The sequence below is a fragment of the Gopherus flavomarginatus genome, chromosome 3 (assembly GCF_025201925.1).
Source record: "Gopherus flavomarginatus isolate rGopFla2 chromosome 3, rGopFla2.mat.asm, whole genome shotgun sequence".
NCBI classification, from domain to species: Eukaryota; Metazoa; Chordata; order Testudines; family Testudinidae; genus Gopherus; species Gopherus flavomarginatus.
This window is the reverse complement of record NC_066619.1, coordinates 236,930,497-236,946,823: the sequence shown is the minus strand read 5'-3', so window position 1 is coordinate 236,946,823 and position 16,327 is coordinate 236,930,497. Positions and strand designations below refer to the sequence as shown.

The 16,327-nt window shown below is 38.8% G+C and overlaps 1 protein-coding gene across 5 annotated transcripts in view; it reads right to left on the bottom strand.

The window, feature by feature from the left end:
* Nucleotides 1–9,760: 9,760 nt before the first annotated feature.
* Nucleotides 9,761–16,327, bottom strand: part of GABRA2 (gamma-aminobutyric acid type A receptor subunit alpha2) — a 333,249-nt gene continuing 326,682 nt past the window's right edge. For all 5 annotated transcript variants that reach the window (XM_050947533.1, XM_050947536.1, XM_050947535.1 and 2 more), the window contains one exon: nucleotides 9,761–13,431. In XM_050947533.1, the coding sequence (XP_050803490.1) occupies nucleotides 13,123–13,431 (309 nt within the window). In that variant the 3' untranslated portion in view covers nucleotides 9,761–13,122. The remainder of the gene's footprint in view (nucleotides 13,432–16,327) is intronic.

The window sequence follows — 16,327 nt, the reverse complement described above, 5'->3', positions numbered from 1 at the left end:
GCTGCACTCGACAACACAGTATGGGGAGGAGGTGAGCAGCCCTCAGTGGTGAAAGAAAACAGGTTAAGGACTATTTAGAAAAGATGGACATTAATGAGTCCATGGGTCCAGATCTAATGCATCCAAGGGTGCTGAGGAAGTTGGCTGATGTAATTGCAGAGCTAATGACCATTATCTTTGAAAAATTCCTGTCGATCTGGGGAGGTCCCGGACGATTGGAAAAAGGCAAATATAGTGCCCATATTTACAAAAGAGAAGAAAGAGAACCTGGGGAACTACAGACTGGTCAGTGTCACTTCAGTCACTGGAAAAATCATGGAGCAAGTCCTCAAGGAAAATATTTTGAAGCACTTGGAGGAGAAGAAGGTGATCAGGAACAGTCAACATGGATTCACCATAGGGAAGTGATGCCTGACCAACCTGATTACATTCTGTGATGAGATAACTGACTCTATGGATATGGGGAAAGTGGTGGATTTGATATATCTTGACTTTTGCAAAGCTTTTGATATGGTCTCTTACAGTATTCTTGCCCGCAAGAGAAAAAAGTATGTATTGGATGAATGAACTATAAGGTGGATAGAAAGCTGGCTAGATTGTCGGGCTCAACAGGTAGTGATCAATGGCTCGATGTCTAGTTGGCAGCAGGTATCGAGCAGAGCGTTCCAGGGGTCGGTTCTGGAGCCGGTTTTGTTCAACATCTTTATTAATGATCTGGATGATGGGATTAATTGCACCTTCAGTAAGTTCACAGATGACACTAAGCGGGGGGAGGGGAGGAGGGAGAAGCGGGGAGAGATAGATATGCTGGAGGGTAGAGATAGGGTCCATAGTGACCTAGACAAATTGGAGGATTGGGCTAAAAGAAATCTGATGAGGTTCACCAAGGACAAGTGCAGAGTCATGCACTTGGGATGGAAGGATCCCATGCACTGCTACAGGCTGGGGACTGACTGGCTAAGTGGCAGTTCTGCAGAAAAGGACCTGGGGATTACAGTGGATGAGAAGCTGGATATGAATCAACAGTGTGCCCTTGTTGCCAAGAAGTCTAACGGCATATTGGGCTGCAATAGTAGGAGCATTGCCAGCAGATTGAGAGAAGTGATTATTCCATACACGTGAGGCCACATTTGAAGTATTGCATCCAGTTTGGGGTCCCCCACTACAGAAAGGATGTGGACAAATTAGAGAGTGCAGCAGAGGGCAACGGAAATTATTAGGGGGCTGGGGCATATTTCTTATGAGGAAAGGCTGAGGGAACTGGGCTTATTTAATCTGCAGAAGAGAGGAGTGAGCGAGGATTTGATAGCAGCCTTCAACTACCTGAAGTGGGGTTCCAAAGAATGGAGCTTGGTTGTTCTCAGTGGTGGCAGATTACAGAACAAGGCGCAATGATCTCAAGTTGCAGTGCGGCAGGTCTAGGTTGGATATTAGGAAACACTGTTTTACTAGGAGGGTGGTGAAGCACTGTACTGGGTTACCTAGGGAGGTGGTGAAAACCTCTAAGGATGGAGATTATAAGGCCTGACTTGACAAAGCCCTGGCTGGGATGATTTAGTTGGTGTTGGTCCTGCTTTGAGCAGGGGGTGGGACTAGATGACCTCCTGAGGTCCCTTCTAACCCTGATATTCTGATTCTATGAAGTGAGGGGGATTAGTCCGCACATGCTGACTAACCTTGTGGCTCTGCACAAAGAGACACCACACCTGCCTGGGCCTAAAGGACACTGCTACTGAAGGTCTCCAATCAGCAGCGCAGGAGCACAGACACACCTACAGTGGAGCACCCATACGGACACTACTCGAAGAAGCAGCACTACTTGCCTTGGTAGATTGCAGTTATAGATGTGGGGTGACCATTTCTGAAATATTTAAGATTTATCCCATTGAGATCCTTTAAGCTCAAAAGCAGACACTGTACTTACTTTTTTTGTCCTCTGTGCTTCCTGCATCATTGAATGTGACATGGAGACATGAAAAGCTTCCTGATCCAAATAACTCCCAGGATTAAAGGTTCTGATAATTTTACTTCCCGTCTCTGGTTACAGTAATGGCGAGACAAGAATGGACATGGGCAGAAAGAGAACACAGGAATTACCATACTAGATCATAATAGCGGGCCATGTCATCTGGTATCCAGTCTCTGACAGTAGCCAAAATGCTTCTGAAGAAAGTTCATTAAGTCCGCACTTCCCCCACACCAATTTATGGAATAAACTGACTACTGAGACCTTTCTTCCCTTATATCATGGAAAGTGATTGTGCAATCATAGAGTTTGCAATTCTACGGAAGGGTAGAAGGGAGTACAGCAAAATAGAGACAATGGATTTCAGGAAGGCAAATTTTGGTAAGCTCAGAGAGCCGACGGGTAAGGTCCCATGAGAATCAAGACTGAGGAGAAAAACAACTGAGGAGACTTGGCAGTTTTTCAAAGGGACACTATTAAGGGCCCAAAAGCAAGCTATTCCGCTGGATAGGAAAGAGAGAAAATGTGGCAAAAGACCACCTTGGCTTGACCACGAGATCTTGCATGATCTAAAAATAAAAAGGAGTTATATAAAAAATGGAAACTAGGTCAGATTACAAGGGATGAATATAGGCAGACAACACAGGAATGCAGGGGCAAGATTAGAAAGGCTGTCAAGGTTTTTCCCCCACTTTGAACTTTAGGGTACAAAAAGTGGGGACCTGCATGAACACTTTTAAGCTTAATTACTAGCTTAAATCTGATACGCTGCCACCAGCCAGAATTTAGTGTCTGGCACACTTTCTGTTCCCCCAAAACCTTCCCTGGGGAACCCAGACTCAAACCCCTTGGGTCTTAAAACAAGGAGAAATTAACCATCCCTCTCTTTTTCCCCCCAGAATTTCCCCTTCCTGGGTTGCCTTGAGAGGCTTCACACCAATCCAAACTCCTTGGATCTTAAAACAAGAGGAGGAATTAACCATCCCATCTCCTTTCCCCCCACCAATCCATGGTGAGTTTAGACTCAATCCCTTTGATTTTTCCTTTTTTTAAAACCCATCAGGTTCTTAAAAAGAAAACTTTTAATTAAAGAAAGAAAAAGTAAAAATTATCTCGGTAAAATCAGGATGGAAAATATTTTACAGGGTACTCAGATTCATATAGACCAGAGGAACGTCTCCCCAGCATTAGATTCAAAGTTACAGCAAACAGAGGTAAAAATCCTTCCAGCAAAAAGACACATTTACAAGTTAAGAAAACAAACATAAGACTAATCCGCCTTGCCTGGCTATTACTTACAATTTTGAAACCTGAAAGACTGATTCAGAAAGATTGGGAAAGCCTGAGTGTACATCTGGTCCCTCTCAGTCCCGAGAGCAAATAACGAACCAAACAAAAAGCACAAACAAAGACTTCCCTCCACCAAGATTTGAAAGTATCTTGTCCCCCTATTGGTCCTCTGGTCAGGTGTCAGCCAGGTTTACTGAGCTTCTCAACCCTTTACAGGTAAAAGAGACATTAACCCTTTGCCTTTGTCACAAGCAGATGGTTAAGGCACAAAATAAGCTCAAACTAGCTACAGGAATAAAAGGAAACAAGAAGACTTTTTATCAATCCATTAGAAGCAAGAGGAAGACCAAGAACAGGGTAGGCCCACTGCTCAGTGAGGAGGGAGAAACAGTAACAGCAAACTTGGAAATGGCAGAGATGCTTAATGACTTCTTTGTTTCGGTCTTCACTGAGAAGTCTGAAGGAATGCCTAACAAAGTGAATGCTTATGGGAAGGGGGTAGGTTTAGAAGATAAAATAAAAAAAGAACAAAAGTTAAAAATCACTTAGAAAAGTTAGATGCCTGCAAGTCACTAGCGCCGGATGAAATGCATCCTAGAATACTCAAGGAGCTAATACTCCACACAGTATTTCAAGAAAGGTGTGGAGAAATTGGAGAGGGTCCAGAGAAGAGCAACGAGAATGATTAAAGGTCTTGAGAACATGGCCTATGAAGGATGACTGAAAGAATTGGGTTTATTTAGTTGGGAAAAGAGAAGACTGAGAGGGGACATGATAGCAGTTTTCAGGTATCTAAAAGGGTGTCATCAGGAGGCGGGAGAAAGCTTGTTCACCTTAGCCTCTAATGATAGAACAAGAAGCAATGGGCTTAAACTGCAGCAAGGGAGATTTAGGTTGGACATTAGGAAAAATTTCCTAACTGTCAGGGTAGTTAAACACTGGAATAGATTGCCTAGGGAGGTTGTGGAATGTCCATCTCTGGAGATATTTAAGAGTAGGTTAGATAAATGTCTGTCAGGGATGGTCTAGACAGTATTTGGTCCTGCCAGGAGAGCAGGGGACTGGACTCGATGACCTCTCGAGATCCCTTCCGGTCCTAGAGTCTAAGAATCTATATTAAAAAACCCACATCTAATATAAATGCCAATATTATCATTATCCACATACATGGATAAACCTTTTGAATCCTAGTGTGGCTGGGGACACTGATTGTTCAAAGCCTCATTTCCATTGGCCAGCTGGATCTTTTTCATGATGTCTCTCGCCTACACCAACTAGCAAAGTGGTACAGCCAGTGCCCCAAGGCTGCCTGTTTATCTTTGTCACCTGCCTCCATCATCTATCCCCTGCCCATGCTTCTAACTAAATGAGTGTAGGATTTTTTTGGTTTTCAGTGATGAGGTTCCAGCTGCAAAACCTTTCTTAGTTGGGGTATGTGTCAACACTTTATGCTTCCTATCTTGCAACACTTGGCTCAGGACCCAGTCCTAAAAATCATAGGACTATTTATACACATATGGATTTGCAAGATAATGTCCATCCAGTAAAAGCTCTTCAGGGCAGACTGCATCTTATTATTTCTATGTAAAGTATCACGCACAACTGTGACTATATATACAAATGTTAAATATTAACAACTAATATAAAGAAAAGTGATATAAATGTAATTTCTTATAGTGTTACATCCATAATGTGCTGAACTATTGTGTAATGTGGACTTTCTATATAATCTGATATGATGCAACAAATTAAGAGATAATAAATATAGTATTAGATTGTTATAGAATCTAAGCATTGGTCCAGTTGTTGCATTGATGTTTCACTGTTTTGTCGGTTCTGAAATGGTGAATTAGATTGGGAATAAACCAGAAGCTGCAAAATATTCTGCAATATGGGTTTGTTGGTGGTTTTAAGACTGCAAGTGCTGAAATGTTAGAAACCCTTGCTCCCATTAGAGTCTCACTAATTTTAATATACACTCATTAATGAAGACTTTGAGTCAATGTGTTGGCGTACAACAACCAGCTTAATGTTTGAAATGAAAACAAAAAACATTTCTTAATGAAATAGCAAATACCACCAGAAAACTCCCAAGAACGTTTTCCTTCCAAAATATTCTTTTTTGCAGTCAACTCCATCTCTAACTAAAAAACACCTTTGCAGAGGCTAAAATTCTTTCACTTGAAAAGTCATGAGTAGTGTCAAACAGTTATGCTGTTCAATTAAAAACAAAAAAGCAAAATGTAGTATATTTAAATTAACTTTTAATAAGTAGTACAAAAAGAATGTTAAGCAATATTTTGCATGTGGTTAATAAATATTCTTTAACAGCAAGCAAACTGACACATTCAAACATAAGTCAAGTTATTTCTTTTACACTTTTAAAAATATTAACAACTCTGTCCAGTTAAAACAAGGTCACAAATTACAGAATATTATCATCTCCTTTATTTACTTATAATTATGAAACCTAATGAATCAGTGAACTGTCACCAAGAAGTTTTTATCTGATGTTGTTGTTCAAGGTTAAGTATACTTACAGTTAACATGCAGTTTCTTTATTGTGCATGTGCTTTATATTTAAAATTGTGGCTATTTTTTAAAAAATGCAACAACTTCCTCATTATTTCCTGTTACTTAGCCATATATACTAAGCAGCTATTCTTCAAGCTCCTATACATTTTCAAGCCCAGGTGACACACAGAAATAAACTTACCATCCAGTGTTCAGGTATGTTCTGATTCCCGTTTAGTTAAGAAATTACTACCAACGATTTCTCTCTGAATCAAACTTGAATTTGTAAATGCACGTGCATTAATATTTAATGTGATCACTTCAACAAATAAATTTAAAGTGCCCTCAAACAATTCTGAGTAAAGTGACTATGTGTGGAAGTTTTTTGTTTAGCAGCTGGATATTATTTATTCAATAGTTTATACTGTGTGTACTGTACATATAATTCTAATATATAGCTGTAAAGTACTAAGTTGCGTTCAGTTCTAAAGCTAATCTACAGTAGCCTGTTAACTGATTGATTCAGCCAAAATGAACATCTAAATACAAAACTACAAAAAACAGAGAATCAAAGCAGTATCTTATTCCATTCTGTATTTGAATCCATCCCAGAAAGCCTAAAAACATAAGATGGAAAACAAAGAGGACCCTTGAAGCTTACCTTCTTTAACAGTTTACAAATCATTTAGTGAAATCTTTGAGCACCTTTAATGCATATACATGAGCCCCAGGCCACTGACAGAGTGAAGAATTCACAAAGTTATGTAAAATAAGCAATTAACATTTCAAAGCTTCATTTAAATAATTACTCAAGTTACAGAATAAAAATATTTGCATGTGTGTATGTAGACACCAGCACTAGGAGAAGGGTCTGAACCATCTTGCATATTTTCAAATACATTGCAAATTCCTTTTCACAAGTGTTATTCTCCACTTGTAATCCATAGTATTTTCACAGTATTCATAAACCAGCATCAATGCAGTAATGGGAATAAAACAGGCATGATCAAGGCCCAATTTTAAATGTGCTTGCTTCCTATATTTAAAAGTTCATCTTTTCAGTGTGAAAAGGTAAATAATCGAGGAACTCCCAGGGAGGGCTGGATCTGACTCCTATTAGTCAATAGAAAGACTTCTATTGACTTCTGTAGTGCCCAGACAGGTGACAGGTCCTTAGAATGTAACCAAAGTCCTCTAAGGTCAATGGGAGTTTAGCCACTGATCTCAGTGGGAGCAAGATCAGGCCTTCAAAGTGAATACTTCTCAAGTCAGGTGCAACCCTGCATTGAGAACCACATGGGCACAAGGATCCACCAGGTGGCTCTGAGCACAGAATCATGACCTAAGTTTAAAAATAAATGGGGGTTTCATTGAAAATAAAGTGAAAGAAATATTTATACAATAGAAGCAGAGCAAAACAAGCTATCAATGCAATTAGCATGGGCCATTCCCAAAATTAAGTCTCAAAGTGTTTGCCTTTTGCACCCCTATTTGTGAAGTGGGGAATCTGTCTGCTCACTCATGGATCCCTGAAAATCCTTATGAAGCTGTAATTTAGAAATCTAAATTCAGGATAATAAAACCATATTTTCCTGTTGTTAGGGATTTGGATCTATTTACAATAATGAATAGAAAAAAGTCACCAGCCATATATAATAAAATTACAATAACAAAGTATTTTAAAGCTTAAAATTATGTTGAAAATTAGTTATCCAATGGAAGACACATTATACAGTTCCTGAGGAAAAATGTTTGATATTTTTGAATTAATAGGTTCCCTTATTTGGAACCCTAACTAGTAATAGTTTTTCAGGTAAACATAATTTGATTAATGATTCTAGGTTTTTCAAAAGTCTCATTTTTAACCAAAATTTAGAGTTCCTCATTTCTGTGACATTAAATGAGAAAGCCCTGATCACTGTGGACTCTATTTAGACTTGTTCCTATGTTTGTGCACACATCCTTCTACTCACTGTTTTTGAAGGAAGAATTAAATAACCTTCCTGGTTCTGCCAATAACACTCACTTTAACATCTTTTTTTGCTCTGCTTCATGGCTCTGTGTTCTGCTGATTTGAACTTTGGTAGTATGGGCCAATGTCTTAACTCAAAGTGGGATTGGGACTGATCATAATTTCATATCCAGATATGGAATTATTTTTCACATAAACACTTAAGTTAGGAGTGCAGAGTCTAAAAAAAGTGCAAATAATGGTATTTATGATTGTGCAGAGGGCCAATGCACCTCTGAGGCTCCACTTAGGTCCTCAAAATAAGGCATTACATACAACCTGAGGAAAATGTACTGGGAACTAACAGAATTTACTTTGTTCCTGACATATCTGTTTTCTTTTCAGGAGTTGTGAAGAGATGGAAGAGCACAAAATTAAGCACGTAATATTTATGAAGTGGTTAGTGGCATTGCCAATCCCGAGGATTCAAGATTATGAGTCAGATCACAAAAAAATCATGATTACAAAAATCTATTGGGGTCTGATCTGCCTTTTAGCCTTTAGTGCAAAGCTGTCTGCCCACAACTGGTGTGTGATAACTGCAGGTTCAAAATCCAACCTCAAATGCAAACACAGATACGTAAGCTTTCCCAAGGGCTGTTTAGAAAGGGACTCCATTTACCATCTCCTCTGGAAAAATGGAGCTGCCATTTTATCCCTCGCTGCCCCATTTCTTCACAATTGCTCCCCACACTGCTCAACCAACCTTCTGTCCCTTTCACATTCTCACTTCAAGTACTCACAGTCTCCTGAGCCCATATCCTTCCTCTGTTTCCCTTCAGATCCCTTCTCTTCACATTCTCCCTCAACCTTCTCCTTCTCTTGCACTCCCTTCAGTATTCTACCTACCTCCCTCAACTGCACATAGTTTCTCTTCCAGTTTCCAAACTACAACAGAGCCTTCATGGCAGACATTTTCCCAGAGAGCATCATGGCTCAGATCCTCAAAGATATTAAGACTCTTAACGTCCATTGATTTCAATGGAAGTTAGGAGACTAAATACATGTGAAGATCTGGGCCCATGCAACTTCACATCAATTGAAATAATAGGACATGGTGGCCATTTTGAATAAGGCCAAAAATTTGCACAAAAGTGCTGGGAGAACATGAGGACATAGATAAAACATCACAATAGCACAGGAGTTTGCAGCCGCGTTAAATATAAATTAAAGGTGAAGTTATTTTGTCTCTCTGAAAATATCAACAAGAATGTTTGGAAGCCAGTGCATTACAACAAATGAACTAAGACAGGAGACTACCACAGAGGGTGCCAAGGCTGATAAACCCAGGGCCCCTCTATCTTTTCTCACCCCCTAATTCCAAATTACTATTAATACTTGGGTACTGTTCTCTAGCCTTCTGCATCAAGGAGTAAATGTTGCAGTCCTGCATCAAGAAGCTATTCTTTAACCCTGGCTTGGAACCTTGTTAAGCCCAGTGCAAGTTACCACAATGATAGGCCATTTTATTTATTTTTTTAAACTTTTAAGTTATTGGTGTATTTGTTTTTGGATCATGTAAGAAATGCTATAGAAGGCTTGGGAGGATGGCCTGGGAGGGTAGAGGGGGTGGGAATAAACTAAAAGGGACACAAGTTAGGTCAAAAATTCAAATTTAGGTTCCTACATCCATAAATAAATCTCTTAAATAAAAGTGGCCTGATTTTTGGAAGTGCTGAACATCAACAAATCATATTGAAATTGATCAGGCTTCCAAGGCTATGGCTACACTGGGATAAAAGACCCACAGCACGGACGCAGCTCGCCTGAGTCAGCTGACTTGGGCTCACAGGGCTTTGGCTGTGGGGCTAAAAATTGCTGTGCAGAGTGGAGGGTCCCAGATCTCTAGCTCCAGGCCAAACCCTAATATCTACACAGCAATTGTTCAGCCCTGCAGCCCAAGCCCTGTGAGCCCGAATCAGCTGACCCAGGCCAGCCATGGTTTTTTTTGCGTGTTGTAGATGTACGCCAAGTGCTCAGCATCTATAAAAGTGCCTAAGTATGAATTTAGGAGCCTAACTTTTTGGTACCAGGTTTGAAAAATCTTGGCGGCAGACTGAAGTAACTAAAAAAACCCCTACGGCTGGCATTTCAAAATTTATGTTAAGGTCTTGTGTTCACTTCAATCTTCGCATTCAGCTATACAGCTGTCACTCTTAAGAGCTCATCAGTTTTATTTTTAGTCATTTTCATCATCATAAATGATTTAACATTGGAATCATGACAACTGACAAATTGCTTAAAATGCAATAAACAAAATAAGGCAACGTTAAATCTAGACCAACTGCACAAGACTTTGAGCTGAAACTCTGCTTTTAGATATGCTTTTGCAAATCCCACCGACTTCACCAGGAGTTGCATGTAGCTCTCTGAAAGCATTTAAATGCAATCTATGTCCACAAATATGGTTTTATTTTTTCTATGTCTAAAGTATGTGCTAAAAGTCTGGTGGTTACGTGATTTACTCTAAGTGTTGCACAAGTCCATAGGGACTGTTCAGTGAATTAAATAGTTGCTCCTAACACATTATTTCTGACCCTGCTCCCCACACTCCTACTGATTTAGGTGGGAACAGAAGCAGGCCCTCTGTAAAATTGAGGGTGCACAATTTACAGCAGGCCCAGTGCAGTTATAAATTAAGCACATTAATTTTCTGAAGCAATGACAGGACTTGCTTGAATTCTGTAAGTCGGATACCTCTGTGTGCGTTCCTTTAAAAATACAAACAAACAAGGATACACAGCTCTCTCCCATCACATAATTAAATGCACCTCTGGACACACTCATATACAGTGCTTAATTTGTAATGAAAGAAGTGCCAGAAATCTAGCAATTAGGTTCCATGGCTCAAGTCATTTTTTGTACGTTCATGACTGATGCAGCAAGCCCAGATGTGCTGGGCTGGGGCTCAGCCCTGGCACAAATTAAGCACTGCTCATGTATCTAGAGGGCAGAGTTCTGACTTCCCACTATTTGAGACAGCAAACCTAACTTTGTTGAGCTATCTGGGATGTAACTGGGGTAGAATAAGCCCAAACCTGTGAGGTGCTGAGAGTCCTCAACTCCTGTTGAAGATAGTGGGAGTTGAGAGCTCCCATCAGGTTGCAGGATGGTGCCCAAAGGTACACAAAACCAGTAATCAACCTACTCAGAGTCTGACAGCAGATAAGCTTGGGCCTCCACTATACCACATAGTAAGAGCCCTTTGCCAGAAACAGAGAGAAACATGAAAGGATTTTTCTACAAGATCAATATTTACAAATATTCTACATATGTATATATATTATACCTGGACACTATGACATTAAAGGGATCTTTTATAGTTTACAAATAAACATTTTTAAAATGTATAATTATACCATGAAAAAAAACTTTTTATTGCTTGCCTTCAGACCTTACACACTTTATCATCCTATTGCACACATTTCTGTATTACATGGAAGATCTACATTTATATATATATATATATATATATATATATATATATATATGAAAATAAGGGTATTTCTATTTTAATATTTTGAGTAAAGTGCTTGTTTTTCAACTACCGTTGATGAATTAAGATGGATTTATTAGAGAGGACGAAGGGAATTCACATTTCACCAGTGGTTCTCCCTTCTATTTTACTGATATCGTATGGAATATCTTGTTTGACTAAAGTCAAGTCTGTCTTCATTGTAAAGTCTACTACTAAAATGCATTTGTGACCTTGGCATCTATACTGTCATGCAAAGCACAAAATAAGAAATCACACTAAAAACAAAGAAAAGACAAGAAAATTAAACAGCAAAAAAAGCAATGTTCGATTCTTCTTCTTTGTTTTTACTAGTTTCCATGTCTTAAGATAATTCATTTATTCATTTTAGAAATATTTGTACAAGTTTGTCAAACTTTGAACATACTTATTTTATGCACTATACTGAAGCACTGTACAAAACTGCAATAAGTGACACTATACGATGACATATGTTTCTACTGTAAACACACCATCATAAAGGTGCATCTATTTTAAAAAGTCAACTAATAACTGCTAATGTATATGTGAATCAAAATATTTTTGATTGGCCAAGTACATTAAAATCTAAATACAGTGCACAATTATTAGTTATGCCTTAATTTACCAGGCTTTCAGGGCATAAGGAATATTTGCAAAGGTTCAGATGAAAATTAATTTTACTAACATTAAATATTCATATAAAATTGCAGATGGCAGCTCCAATTTTGTTATATTTTGCATATGAAATAACTGACAATTACAGATGATGCACTGAAGTTTATTAAAAATAACATTCACATCTTAGCAAAACCCTTTCTAGTATACAAAGTTGTTAAGTTATGTCATTGAAATGTAAAGTTGTAATTTACAAAAGCAGTAATAAATCTTATCCATGAGGACAACTTCCTGGATCGCAATCACAAACTGCTGTTTCCTTTGAAAACCGTGGCTTCTGTGGGCAGATGTGAGGAAGCCTTTTTAAGGCAGATTTTCCTGTACATACTAGGCAGGAAAAAGAGCATTTTATATTTGTGATATACTTGACCCTGAAAAATTTCTGAGTGTCAATTACCAATATTTATGAGCCTAACAATCTAATTTTAAAAAAACCTTTTCTGACCTTGCTGAATAAGAGAACTTGGTTCAGCAACCTCAGAGAAACAAGCACGGAGGAGAAAAAAACAGTTTTTCTAGTGGAAGTTGATTGATGCTAGAAATTTGATTAACCGCCACTGCTCACTTAAATGAGTTGGAATACTTCATTAACAAGTTCAAAGGAGGTCTAGAAGTAAGGAACTAATGGCCTTGGCATTCCAATAGTCTTTATTAAGTTTTAAACATAACTACTTTCCAAAATGTTTGTGAACAACAGAATAGTTTGAGCTCATCATTCTATAATATGTACATGGGCACTTCCATTGTATGAAATAAGTTTTTTTTAAAAATAATTTTTAATGACCGCTTTTCCCATTAAAGTAGAATTAGTTATTTTATAGAAAAATATTTTAACTTTAAATTAAAAAAATACTGTTCCTAAATAGTTACGCGGGACTATATTTTCCTCTAATTGTATGGAGAAGATATAATTCTGTGTATTTGAATCCCAGTTTTAAGGAAATCCCCTGGGTAGAAGTTCTAAAGAGCTGGCTGTATTAGCCATGGGTGCTATCTGTTTACAGATCCATAAATAAACATTGTGTGCCTCCTTTGGAGATACACGGATAAGTTAACTATATACACTCTGTACATATTGGTTCACAGATTAGCAGTTATTAGTCGTACTGTACATAGCAAAACAACCTATCTGATATAATGATTTTATACATCTCCAGTGTAATTTAGCTTTTAAGTTGAGGGAGCAAACCCAAGTAAGACAGGTTCCCTGTTTAAATATGTAGCCCAGTACACTAAGTTAAAAGTACCAAATAAGACTGGAAACACTATTCTAGACATTCTGTCAATTTTGCTAACACTGTTGAATGTTTTCTTTGCTTCTTGCGGCTTGGCTTCTGGCTTTGCCTTGTTGGGTTCTGTGGTGGTAGCACTCTTGGAGATTGTTGGTAGCACTGAGTCCTTGGTAATGTTTGGAGCATAATTGGCAACAGCCACTGCATAGGCATTGTTTTTCTTAATGACAGATGCTTTTTCTTTTTTCTATTGGAAGACAGCATGAAGTTAAATATTTACTGCATGGGACACTTGCCAAATCAGATTCAATAAAACAGCATTTCAAATGTTTTTTTTAAAAAGTGAAGATGGAAAAATAAATGTCGGTGATTGACAAAGCACATGTAGATGATGCCCTCAGTCTCCCAGATGGAAGCTACAGAATAGTGTCTCAATCTAGTAAAGAAATCTGGAAGAATAGGCCTTTATGCTCACACAGAGTCCCACTGAAGTCAACAGGAGTCTCCAGGGGAGAAAGGGTCCGTGATGGTGGATATCTTTGAAGGACTGGCTACTACCTAGATTGATTGAGTAGGAGCCAGCTTCAGTCTCTAGTCTTGGCTTGAGGCCCAGTGTTCTGATAGAGCTAATGGTAAACAGGAAGCAGGAAATGAATCAGCAAAAGGGCCACCACCAGAAAAAAAAGGTAGGTGAGAATGATACAATCCACACTGTCATTGAACTAATGCCCAGATCCTACCATAATGAAGTGAAAGGACTATTACAACAACTGCTGGAGGGGATAATTAAAGACTGATTGCATAGCCAAATGACTACGGTTACCTGTCAGTACATTAATATAAACATTAGCAAGTGGGATATCTCTCCCCTGCCCCCCAAATCTAATGTTTGCATTACTCGTACACCCCATAATTCCACACCAATAAAAATACAAACTCATACTGTAATTCAATTATTTAAGATACTCTGGTTATTCGCATATATTTTTAATTATATTTATATTGCTTGCTCAGGTGGCTAAGGATATTTTAAAATCCTGCAATGGCTAAAATCTGGGGAAGAGACATCTGTGAGTGAGTAACAGCCCTACTTCCCATTATCATCACTACCTGAGGTATGTATCTACTTACCCCTGCCCCAGATCTGACGTCAGGATTGAAGGTAAGGGTAAGGAGGCCTTCCACGGTCACCTCTGCACCCTGACCCTTCATCCCCTTAATACACAAGAGTAAAAACCTGTAGTCTGTACAGGGTAGGCTGTCTGTCTACGTACCATATTATGGATGCCTGAACAAGATATGAACTAACAAAGCTATGGCTTGTCAACAACTGTGGTCCAAAAAAACCTTTCTACTCTCTTTCCTGCACTATGCAGGATCAGCTCCTAGGTTATACAAAAGAACACATTTTTAAAATCTAATCACCATCTCTCCTATTTGCTTACTTTTTATATTTCACTCTGCTTGGCACGTGATTTTGAAAAATAATTTCCATGTTTTTTCAATTTACATTTTTTTCTTGGGTGCTAACACAATGCTGCAATGTTTGAGTTGCAAATGCTGTAGTAAAATGTTCAAATCAAAAACAAAAAATTGCCTTTATTGGCATTTTTTTAAGCAATTCAATCACCTGAAAAAATATTTCTTTTAATATTAAATCTTGTAAAGCTTAAGTTACACAAACTCTACATTTTGGCATATATTCACATACAAGTCTAAGCCATGTCTTGGGTCATTTTTTCCCCTGGAAAACAGGCCCTCATCCTGCAAAGTGTTCTGTCCTATAGTAGTCACTTACATAGGAACAGAGCTAGATTCCACATCAATACGTTTGAGAGTTTAAGAAATAAAATAAGGAACAGGTCAACTACCCTGTTTACAAGGAAAAGGCATTTAAGATCAAGAATGACAACCTGAGCAGACACTGTGTTGATGCTGGGTCACTTGAATTTTGCTCATTTTGCCCAGGGAAGGCATACTTTAGCTGTTCAGAGTCCTGTGGCACTTTATAGACTAACAGACATTTTGGAGCATGAGCTTTCGTGGGTGAATACCCACTTCATCGGATGCATGTATTCATCCACGAAAGCTCATGCTCCAAAATGTCTGTTAGTCTATAAGGTGCCACAGGACTCTTTGCTGCTTTTACAGATCCAGACTAACATGGCTACCCCACTGATATTTAGCTGTTAAGCAGCTGCCACTTCTGAGATCACGCAAGAACACTGTTACACTAAAGAAGCAATTGAAGGATGATTGGAGAGTTCATAAGGTCTTCCTACATAATTTATAATGAAGTCAATGTGCCAGTCAGAAAAGCTGCATTTGTTTGACATACAGGTAATCTGTTGGTAAGTGATTCAGGATCTATTCCTAGAATCTAGGAAGTGATGCCTGAAGTTGTGGGTGCCTCATTCTTCACTAGGAGCAACAAGAGTTAAGAAAGGATGCGCTGTCACTTTTTCTACAGTTCTTCCTTATTACTGATACAATATTTTGCACTTGTATGCACCACTTTACATATTCAAAGCACTGTGCAAACATTAACTGCTAATCTTTGCTTCACTCCTATTAGGGAAATACATAATATTGTACCCAGGTTTGGGTCAGGAGCAACCACAGTTTGAAGTTTTCCTTAGCAGAGATTCTCTCTCATTTACTGAATGAAGGTACGGTAGAGAGAGTAATTACATAATGTATTAAGTCAAGAGACAGTAATAGCATTTGTTCTGTGTTATTTACAAAAATGATTTATAGGACTTGACACCAAATCTTGCAATAATGCCAATGTAGTCAGGTGATTAAAACACTATTACATTCAGTTAAAAGTTGCCCCACACACTGTCCCCGGGGCTGGCTGCTGGACAGAGGAAGGAGACCAGGCATGGAAGGACTGAGGCAGTACCGCTGCACTGGAGGAGCTGCCGGCATGGGGCTGCCCAGCAGTCCCACATTCTGCTCCTCTTCTTTCCGGTATGCCATATCAGCTATAAATATCTTGCTGGTATGGCAGACCAGACCATACCACCCTACTTGCACTGCTGCTCACAGCACTCTGGTCCGTCTAGAATTTGCCGTTTTTGCACGTGTCATGATTAGGGACAGTCTCTCTTGAGTGCACACCTCAAGAGACAGAGCTGGCC